The 11,164-nt window shown below is 39.6% G+C and overlaps 1 protein-coding gene across 8 annotated transcripts in view; it reads right to left on the bottom strand.

The window, feature by feature from the left end:
- Nucleotides 1-11,164, bottom strand: part of LOC106517595 (collagen alpha-1(XXIII) chain) — a 195,556-nt gene that overhangs the window by 22,430 nt on the left and 161,962 nt on the right. For all 8 annotated transcript variants that reach the window (XM_014008537.1, XM_014008520.1, XM_014008528.1 and 5 more), the window contains 4 exons: nucleotides 5,329-5,355; nucleotides 5,215-5,241; nucleotides 2,134-2,160; nucleotides 1,365-1,391 (listed from right to left, as the gene is read on the bottom strand). In XM_014008537.1, the coding sequence (XP_013863991.1) occupies nucleotides 1,365-1,391; nucleotides 2,134-2,160; nucleotides 5,215-5,241; nucleotides 5,329-5,355 (108 nt within the window). The remainder of the gene's footprint in view (nucleotides 1-1,364; nucleotides 1,392-2,133; nucleotides 2,161-5,214; nucleotides 5,242-5,328; nucleotides 5,356-11,164) is intronic.

Raw genomic sequence — 11,164 nt, 5'->3', positions numbered from 1 at the left:
TTTAAGCAAGAAAAACATCACAATTATTTATTTTTATATATACTGTATATTCTTGTTTTTGCATGACAATACCAAATTGGGTTGTCCGTTATGGTACAATGTTGCCTCGAGGCAACAAACTTTTATTTAATAAGTAAAAAGATCATTTTAAATACCGTATCTGGTAATAACGTTGTAATGAATTATTTTAAGCAAGAAAAACATCACAATTATTTATTTTCCTAAATTGTTACCTTAATGCAAACACAGAAGGTTAAAATTGTTTTAATAACTTTAGGTTAGTGCTGAATAGTCACTTTTTTCTTTCTGTATAGTCAGACCAAACTCAGAAAGGTGTGGTTTAAACCCCCCGGATTTGTTTTTCTGAAAAAGGGCCTGACCCGATATTCTCTTCTGAACTTGAAAAGAAAACTAGAAAAACACGAATAACTCATGGGGTCTGTGACTCTTTTTAAAGAAGCCAAACCATGAAAAAGCACAGGGGGCTGATTTTCAAACCACACTGAATGAAACTGAAAATAATTACATGGATCTCATGGAGGGAGGATATCATTTGAGAGGAAAACTGACAGGAGGAACCAGACACATAGAAACAGTTTTTTTATTATTATTTTAAATGTTATTAAAACAATCTTTGTCTGAGGCCAGGCGGCAGCTTTGGCTGTCTTCAGTTGAGTTTTGATGGTGAGATTTAAGTGGGTCATTTCTCATCTCTGGCTTCAGACATGTGGGCAACTGAAAGCTCATCACAGGAGCAGGACTGAGAACAGAGAGCAGCTACTGGGGAAGATGCACAGCAGAAATACTGTTTGAATTATTCAGAGTTTGAGCATGTTGAGAGATGTATGAATAGTATTGAGCTGTGATGAGATTTCTCTTCATTTATGGTCCACGTTGATGCTTTGCTGGCCTCCTTTCAGACGTGATGCTGTCAGGATCTGCATATTTTAATGTTTGAGTTCTTCCTTTCTGGTTATCATGCTTATTTTCTGTGTTTTGTGAGTCCTGAATTTAGTTCTGTGTATTCCTCTGTGCTTCCTGCCATGTCTGCTGTTCCCTGTGCCTTACTGGGCTCCTAAATTTTCATGGAATAAATTTTTCATGAATTATTAGAAAATTCATGAAAATGACTAACTGGAAGAAAACATCCTGACCTAAACAAAGGAGAGAATAACTAAAAACCAAAAGATAAACAGAAGAAATAAGGGAGAACAAAACTGAAGCATGTTCATTTTCRTCGATTCATGGAAAATACTTCATTTTTTTAAAATTTTCTGTGGTAAAGTAAAAACCTCAAAAATGAGCATAAATCCTTCAAACATGTTATTTTTAGCCACCAGAGATGAACAAAAAAGCTGCCTTACCCTTGGCCCGATGTCTCCTTGGTCACCCTGAGAGAAAAATAACAGGAAAAAAACAATTGTCAGCAATTCTCAACAATGCAAATCTACACAGGAGCAACAAATACTGAGGAGCAGCTGTGACAGATAGGCTCACAAAAAACATGTTTATAGGAAGGAACTCAAGGGTCATCTGTCCAAACCACCACAGGATGTAGACATTAAGCCATTTGATAAGCCATAAATCTGACAGGATGAGATCAGTTCAGTCAAAGTGGGTGTACACAGTGACAAGTGGGTTTTTAATGAGGATTTAGCTTTCTAATAACAGGGAATTTTTTTTTACTTTTTAAAAAAACTTAGCATTGTGCTAATCAGAGCCAACTCTGTTCTGGCAGATGCTGTTTACTGTTTAGGCTGTGCTTTTGGCTAATCTGAGGGATTGTCGCTTGAGGGTAAAAGCAAACATTCATTTACACAAAAACAAAGTAACCCAAAAGTGTYGGTATCAGTGACCACATGGTAGGCTTCCTCTGCCAGCACTTAGAGACTCTAACATCTTAAGCTGGCCAGAGGTTCACAGAACGGGAAAACATCTGGATACCATCAAGCATCCTCCTTAGTGCCCTGACATGAGAGGGAGAGAGTCCTCCTATTTGCCTCATGTGATGGATGCAAACATCTGAACACCTAGGGTGATCACCTGTGTTTCCAAAAGTGCGTGTGACTAAATTAAGATGAGCAATACATCCGGACATTGCCTGAACATGTCAAAATTCCTATCAAAGCTTACCTTCTCTCCCTTGAGTCCGGGCAGTCCCTGCAGAATGGAGGAGAAAATCAGAGACAGTCGGTGCAAATAAATCAGGTAACTTATGGCTCACACACACATCACAGCAACATATCTTCCATTTGGCTTAAGCAGCCAATGTTCCATCAAGCATTCAGGCAAAACTGTGACAGAGAGACAGCTTAATCCCAGTTCAAGGAGACCAAAATGATGCACGGATTATACGTGAGAGATAAGAAACATCAAGACAGAAGAAGCTAAATGCTACGTAAAGATGAATGAATCCTAACTGAGAACACAAGGGTTTAGTGTGTACTCAGTGACACACACAGTCCCACTTTGTGTTTTTTTGTTTTGTTTTGTTTTTGGACAGTATTTATGAACATTGGGCAAACAGATGAGAAGAGTTTGRCCATTTGTTTCTGTCTGTCTGTCACTCACAAGCGGCACAAAGATGCCAAACATGGCGACAACCCAAACCACAAACAGACCACAGGCCCTGTATGACTGTGACGGACAGAAAACAAAGGAGAATGCAGAAAAACCAACATCTATCTCCAGTCCCAGCACATAAAAGTTTGATTCCCCTTTGTTTTTGGCCATTAACTGGTAGCGCATTGCTGAATYTAGGCTTGTGGCTCAAACTTTAAAAATACATGTGTCAAACTCATGAGCCAAATGTTGCTCACCATGGCATTGTTTGTGGCCCGTGAGAGCTTTAAAAATGTATTAATATGGAGCTTGACGAGTCTCAGTAATCAAAAATGCACACAGGAAGATTTACACCTGCACAGGACAATCCACATGTGCACATTCGACCCGTGTTGTATCCATGCAGCACAGTTCAAACYAGGTACTGTGATTGGCCTATAGGTAATTCATGCATTCCTATGATTGGCTGAAACAAGGAAGGTATCTGATTGGTTACAGATCCTTTCCTGTTTTAAAAAAAATGCACGTGAGTTGAACAAAGTCTGGGGAGTCCCAAAATTCACACAAAATGTAGTAAAGTCCATAYAGTACAAGCACTTTCTAAATCAAGATATCTTTGTGTGGGCATCAATACTTGTCCTGTGCATGGGTGAATCTCCCTGTGCACATGTGAATTTTTCTGCGCACGTATGAATTGTCCTGTGCACATGTAAATCATCCTGTGTGCATTATTGAGACTCTTCTAGCTTCATATATTAATGTCTTATAAAAAGTGTATGCAGCTTTAATGCCTGCATTAACCACAAACTACATCTCCCATAATGCATGTAGACTATTTTACTCACAAAGAGATGGTATCACACCACTAGGTAAAGAGGCACAGGGTTCAAAAGTAGCCAGCGAAGTTTGCTGTGTAAAAAATGCATTTACGTTGGCTACTTTTGCTGCTGCCCAGTTGTACTGGGAAGTGGAAATTTCCCACTTACAAGTCATAAATACTGTACAAACTGGACTCCAATGGGGAGTTCCTTTCATGCATGTAATACTTTTCAGTGTCTGTAAGAGGACATGCTAAAACACTGTTTCTGTGCATGAAATACCATGTAGAGCTCAGTCATTAGCTGTGTTTCCATTGCAAATGTGTGCAAAATTTGTCGATATTTTGTTAATGTTGAAAAAACAGTTTTGCAATTGCGGTGTTTCCATTAAGTAAGAAATGCTATTAAAGTCACYCGTGAAAATGTTTGTTCTCGTGACAAGTCATTACAAACATGGTGGCAATGGATGTAAACACATGCATAATTGCTACCACGACACTAGTGCTCATCAGAGGAGACGTCGGTGTCTTATCAAGGCTTTCGAGGGAKAAGCCCCTTATAATTGGGAGCGGCTACGTATGCAGCATTTTTGGGAAATTGTAGTCGGTGAGTTTACTACTTTTTTTTTACAACTTCAGTGATTTTACTACTACTTCTACTTCCTGTTGTCTTCTTCGTCATCATCTTTTTCACCAGTAGAAACAGCCGGTTGTTGATCACATGACTCCCGTGATGCGAAAAAAGTGTTTCCATTGCAGTTTTGCGAAAAACACCAATCTTGATACAGCCGAAAAACCACCCCATTCTAGCGCAAAAACATTTTGTTGAAAAAAATGAAGTTTTATCAAAATTGACGTGTTTCCATTGAGCAAATTTATTTTCGAAATTCTAATTTGCGCATTTTTATGGTCAATGGAAACGCAGCTATTTTTTGTTAGCACTGCTCAGCTGTAGCAAGAAATGTGATGTTTTTGTTTTTAGTCAAAGTTAAACATAAAACATTGAAGTTTATTACAAATGGCCTTTTGAGGGCAACCACAATGCTCATGTGTGCTTGGTGAAAATGATTTTGATACCCCTGCTTTAAAAGGACTGGTCCTCCTCTTCCCTTGAATCCCCCCTTTCCTTACATCTTTATTCACATAAATGTACCCTTTTTCTTTAAAGCTGATATAAATCTCAACCTCAGTTTAGTGTAATTTTTTTGTGCCAGCTGTTTTGTTTAGACAGGAGAGGTGACGGCTAAGCAGTTTGTTAGTGACCAGCAGAAAACAGTTTTTTTTCTTGTACCTCTTCATATCAAAGGTAGATGTGGTGCAGCCCATGGTAACAGAAATAATGTGTTGTGTTGGGTAGGGGTGCTATCATGAGACTTTTCTTGGTCAGATAGAGTGGCCATAATGTTCGAGACAAGGACACGTTGGTGAAGCTGAGTGAAATAACTATAATACAGTATGTTAAATTTAGGTCAGCACATCAGTGAAACTTTATATCAACAATATGGCATTGCGCTCGTACTACAGCGGTCAATCATCTGAAGCATGCGTGATGCCTCTACTCAATACACCTCATTGATTTGAAGCTAGTTTTACAAGTGATAAATGAAAGGACAGCTTGATGTTTCACAGCTTGACAGATAAAGGCCTCTGCATAAAATGTTCTTAGTTGAAGGTCATTTGACAAATCAAGTCTTATCTCAGCCAAGTGGTGTCTCTGATGTTTTTTAATGGGGTGGCCACTAAAAAAATGACTCACCTGGATACTGTTAAAGAATCGTAAATTCTTCATAATAATAAATTTGTTATTAGAGTATAAAAGATGCGTGATGCTTTACCTGACTTCCTTTTAGACCTGGCAAACCCTGAGGTATAAAACAAACAAAAGATAATTAAAAACAAAACTCAATTACCTAAAACACATTTATAAATCTGACCATAAAACTACTTACCGGTTTGCCATCCAAGCCAAGCGGACCCTGTTGGGTGCAGAAAAAAGACAATATTAAAGAAAAGTACAACAGAGCCACAATCTTGCAACGTTACCAAGAAATGATCCAATTCACAAGAATAAACTGTTTTCACTTTACGTATTTGTAAACTGCAGCACTGTGTCATTTTACAATCGCTGATGCAAAGAGTCTTTTGGACCACATCACAGAAAGGTTGCTTTGTTACAAAACAGGCAACGCTTTGAAAAGTTGCTTTTCTAGCCAGAGCCTTCTTCTGTACTGAAAAGATTTGATGCCAAAATTTCAACAATAGAACTAAAAACAAATAATAAAATAAGATTTGAAAAATCTGGACAAGACTAACAAAAAAAAGTCTCACACTGAACTCAAACCAACTCTCCAGGCCTACAGTTTTGCAAACAGGTACTGACATGACCAGGTTATGAAAACTACAATGATTTACTTGTTGGGAGGCTATCAAAGTCTCGTCTATAAACTCATACTAAAGTCCTGCTGCAATGTCATCAAAGCTACAAACTAGTTTTGTGATATTTAGCTACCTTTTTATGAGATGTGGAACATGGCAATGGTTTAAATCTCCATACCTCACTTCACCAGTAAGTACCTATGTATGTACCCAGTATGTACCCAGTACCTATGTTTTCCAGTACCCATGTTCCACAGTACCCGTGTTTCCTAGTTATGTTTCCCAGTACCTATGTTCCCTGATACGTATGTTTCATGGTACCTATGTTCCTCAGTTCCTATGTTCCTCAGTAGTTAAGTTTCCCAGTATGTTCCCCAGTTCCTATGTTCCACTGTATCTAAGTTTCTTTGTACCTACTCTATGTTCCCCAGTTCCTGTCTTCCACAGTACCTAAATTTCCCAGTGCCTATGTTCCCTCATACCTATGTTCCACAGTACCTACGTTTCCCAGTACCTATGTTCCCCAGTTCCTATGTTCCCTGGTACCTAAGTTTCCCAGTATCAATGTTCCCTCATACCTATGTTCCACAGTACCTACGTTTCCCAGTACCTATGTTCCCCAGTTCCTATGTTCCCTGGTACCTAAGTTTCCCAGTATCAATGTTCCCTCGTACCTATATTCCACAGTACCTGTTTCTCAGTTCCCATGTTCCCTCATACCTATGTTCCACAGTACCTACGTTTCCCAGTACCTTTGTTCCCCAGTTTCTATGTTTTCCGGTACCCAAGTTTCCCATTGTCTATGTTCCCCAGATGCCATGTTCCTCAGTAGTTAAGTTTCCCAGTATGTTCCACAGTACCTGTTTCCCAGTGTTCCCCAGTATATCCACTGTATGTTCCCCAGTTCCTATTTTCCTCAGTTCCTAAGTTTCCCAGTACCTATATTTCCCAATACATTTGCTCCACAGTACTTGTTTCCCAGTTCATATGTTCCCCAGTTCTCATGTTCCACAGTGTCTATGTTTTCTGGTACCTATGTTCCCTTGTTTCCATGTTCTACAGTACCCATGCTCCACAGCATGTATGGTCCCACATACAGTATCTGTCTTTCCCAGTTCTTATGTTTACCTGTTCCTATGCTCCAGGGAACATAGGTACTGGGAAAAATAGGGATGACCCTCAGTGAAATTGACTAGCTAACTGCCTGTTTAATCAACTTAGCTAAGCCAAATATTATTTGTTATAAATCTTTTTATCCTGTTCTCAACAAGGCAGTCAATTAAGGTAACTCTAATTCCATATCTAAAGTTTTAATTACTAGCTTCAAAGCAGTCTAATGAGACACCTCAGGACACTGTGAGGACATTATTTGTTTAAATCCACAGACGAGACAGTCCGTCTAGAAAATTTCGAAAACCAGCTGCTACTTATTAGTAGCCTATTTCCTAATGTTTGAGTTGTGTACCCGTATCTCTCATGAAACAATGTAAATTATTATTTTGTCTTACAAGGAGCAATGAGCAGAATTTAAAACAATAGGAGACAGAACACTAAAAAAAGGCACGACAAAAGCAGGAACAGCTGAAAATGTAGGAAGAGAGTCATAAAGGAAGAAAGTTTGTATCCTGCACCATTTTTTGCATGTAAACAACTTTCAGAAGTTGAGTTTTACATTTTCTTCAATCTGTCACACAAACCATTATTTACTGTGTGTCTGTGGTGATGAAATATCCTAAAAAGGCACTGTAGAAAGCACTCAGAGAACCTCAGCAAAGTGCCGAAGCAGCAGGAGTCGTGCACTTTGTTTACCTCAATAAAAATACAAAATAAAACAAAAACAAAAACAGCCGAGGAGTCATTGAACCTCCTCTGTAAAGCAAAGCTTGTTTCAAAGACCTTCAGATCCCTACTTAAACATGAGGGAACTTGAATCAAACTTTCCAAAAACACTTAAATGTGATGTATGCGGTAGAGACTAATGTTGACTTCCTCCTTAACGARCGTATACTTGATGTTAAGCTAACAGTTTTTACAGGGTCCCTTGAGTTGTTGAGCTGCTCGGCCCCTCTGCAGTCATGGTAGCTCTGCAGACTGTGAGCTGTCGTTAGCGACCGTCTTGCTCGGCTTTCACTGTTTTGACTCTCTGAGCTTTCAGCCTCGAGGCCCTGAAGTGAAAAACCTCACCAGCATCGCTTGCTTTGATTGATGGACCGTAGGTGCAAATAAACAGGTTAGGTGCAAAAGGTGCATGATTGTTTTAATGGTGCTGTTGTAAATGTGACTGCATTTAAAGAAATCTATAAAAAGAATGGCGAAAAAACCCTTTTAAATTTCCCCAAAATCTCATTTGATTTAGATGTCCTTGTAAAATCATCAGTTAGTGGCTGGAACCAGTGCGTAACAAATGACTGGGATGGGTCCAATGCTATAATTTTATAACATCTGTTTAGGGTAGAAAAAAGTTTGAGCTATAAGGAGGTGATGCTTCTTTTTTCCTTCACTGAATGTTACATTCAGCACGAAACATGGTGTAGTTTTGTCACTGAATCAAAAGAGGCACGCTGTGTTTACCATGTCATAAATGTGAGGTTTTAGATGAGTTTACAAACGTCCCACTGAGCATTCCCTCCTATCAGGGTCCAGATCTTTGTAGCTATGCCTCTGCGCATATGAATCTATGTGAGTGTGTGTGTGTGTGTGTGTGTACAAATCCTGCATCTGGGAGCGTTTACTGAGGCCCGGCTCCTTCAGGCCTCGTCAAGATGAGTAAAGTAGGTGAACATTTTGAGGTCATCTGCTGCTGCAGACTCTGCACCGTGGCGCAGAAAGAGACTGATTTATGGCTGCTAACAAGTGACACAGTGGCCTGCGAACTCGTGCCATGTACACCTTTTCCTGTTCGAAGACATGTTAAAGGTTTATTCTTGAGTTATAAAACTCTGCTATGTTTCATCTGAAGTCTGACATCCTGTGTAAAGATCTGGATTATAGGGTTGAATTTCTGTTATTTTGTCYCCGTTTCTGGAGAAATATTATAACCAAAATACACCAGAGTTGAGGTTAGAACACCAGTTAGGAAAACAAAACAAAAAAAATGGATGAATGAGGCATATTTATTTAAGGTGTTGGGCTAAACGACAAAATACTCAGAGACAGTGTTGGGCACCAGCCCGCTAAAGCGCAAATCTGCTAATTGCGGACCTAAATATTTCATTTGCGCTTTAGCGGTCTTACTAATTTTTATAATTCATAAGCGGATTTGCGCTTTTTAAAATTAAAATGCAGTACCGCTAATAACTAATTTTCTACCAGTCATCATTATCTTGAACAGCGTAAGGTATGACTGTCAATGAATCACAATGCACGTGATCTATCCAACGGCACCCCTCCCAGATAAACACACTTTTTGGTCCTATTAGTCCTCGCTGACTGTTGCTTTCGGTCAAGGTTCTCATTTCGGCGGTTGTAGAATTAAGTTGTAATAAAGTTCATACACCGCTAGTTGGCAGTGTTGTGCATATATTGTACATGAATTGTTGCCAGCTACTGCTGGTAAGTGTCAAAATGAACGTGTGCTTTAAAATTAGCTTCCGCGAGATTTTCTGTGGCGTAAGCGCTTTTGTAGTTGCGGACCTAAATATTTTCATAAGCGCTTTAGAATTGCGGAGCTAATTTTTGGATTAGCGCTGCTCGCCACTGCTCAGAGAAAACAGAAGAATAATGGAATTTCTTTTTGTTTTGAATACTTTCTCTGTTTTCACTATTTTGTTCTGAGGCCCAGGGTGATGATGAGGCACAAACAATTTTTATCTATGGCAAAAAAAAAAAAAAGGAAAAAGAAAATGAGCTGAAAAAAACCCAAACAAAACACAATAACAACCAAACATAAAAAAACAAAACAAGCAGACATCTATCTATAGGGGCATTGGGACATTGTAAAGATAACCCGTTTGATTTTCCAATTCCTTCTCTCAGCTGTCGCCCCTCAGGATGCCCTCAAGGCACAGTGTCGATGTTCAGGTTTATCAAGAGTTATTTATTTTACTTTATGGAAATTTCTTAAACTTCCATAAAGTTTGTAAACTGCAGAGGGTGGGGCCGCAACTATTTTATGAAGCCAGGGGAAGGCACATAAAGAAAAATTGTGCCATTTTACAACTTCAGCAACTCCTGACACAGTCTCCAGCCCTGGTATGTTTGTAACTTTTTTGCCGATGTAAATTTCATAAACTTACGTAAGCTTGGCGGGTGGTGGTGGTGGTGGTGGAGGGGCTAAAAGTGTGTATGTCTTCTTCCAAAATCCTACCTAAAAGCCTTCCAACAAGCTAAACATAAGATAGAGATAAAGGACTCATAAAACAAATGTTATCTGACCCAGTTGTGGCCCACACAATGCACCAAKACTAAGCCCAGGTACAGCAACGAAAGACGACTCTTTGATGGCRCACATGTGATTTGCCAGAGGTGGTCCATGCATGGACCAGCACCACATAAACCAAGCCATAACAGGGCCAGTTGGGGCATGCCATCTTAAAAACAGTGCCATCAGTGCCAGACCTGGTCTACATCCATTTGACAAACCACTTGACATGCCAGCAGTCAGCCAGTGTGACACCAGATCTGGCCCGCATTTATTTCACATCACAAATAGATCCAAGTTCAGAATAAAGACAAAAATAATAAAAGTGGGAGACTTTTGCATGAAGAAAATGGGAGCAAACAAGGCTTTACATTAAACACCACAATGCCCCTTGTTGAAATTATCAGTCTTTGGGTTTATTGTCAACATTTTGACCAAATTTCTCCAACTATTGGAACCATTTTATCCACATTTATGGCAGAAAAACTTGGGCTGCACAGGAGTCGTATTTGCGTGTTCATCTGAATGCTGAAGAAGCATCTGTCAACCTCAGTGAAAACAGGGCGAGGGTTTTTTTAAACTGTCTTGCTCCCACTTTAAACGGTGCAGACTGGTGATTATCCTGCAGTGTGTAATTGTCGAGGATGCCGCGTGAATGGCTGGTGTCTGCATCGGAGCAGACGTCTCGCCTGAAAGCACACATGTAACCAGTTGCACAAATTAGCTCCAGTTAGGCTAATTTTGGACATAAAATGAAGCGAGACAAAGAAGGGTGGGTGATGGGATCTTCCATTTTCAGAACTTTATTACGTAAATTCAATATTTGGTCTTCTGTGTACCTTTAAAATGCGCAAGTGGGGGGGGGTGGGGACCCAACCCACATCATTACTACGTTTACACAACCTTTATTTACTTACAATAAATAATGAAATAAATAAGAGAATCAGAAATAAAGTGCAGTAAGCATACCAGAGTGCTGTGTGTGTGTGTGTGTGTGTGTGTGTGTGTGTGTGTGTGTGTGTGTGTGTGTGTGTGTGTGTGTGTGTGTG

This window comes from Austrofundulus limnaeus, unplaced genomic scaffold, assembly GCF_001266775.1.
Source record: "Austrofundulus limnaeus strain Quisiro unplaced genomic scaffold, Austrofundulus_limnaeus-1.0 Scaffold1, whole genome shotgun sequence".
Classification (NCBI taxonomy): Eukaryota; Metazoa; Chordata; class Actinopteri; order Cyprinodontiformes; family Rivulidae; genus Austrofundulus; species Austrofundulus limnaeus.
Note: the sequence above shows the minus strand (reverse complement) of the source record. Positions and strands in the feature narration are given on the sequence as shown.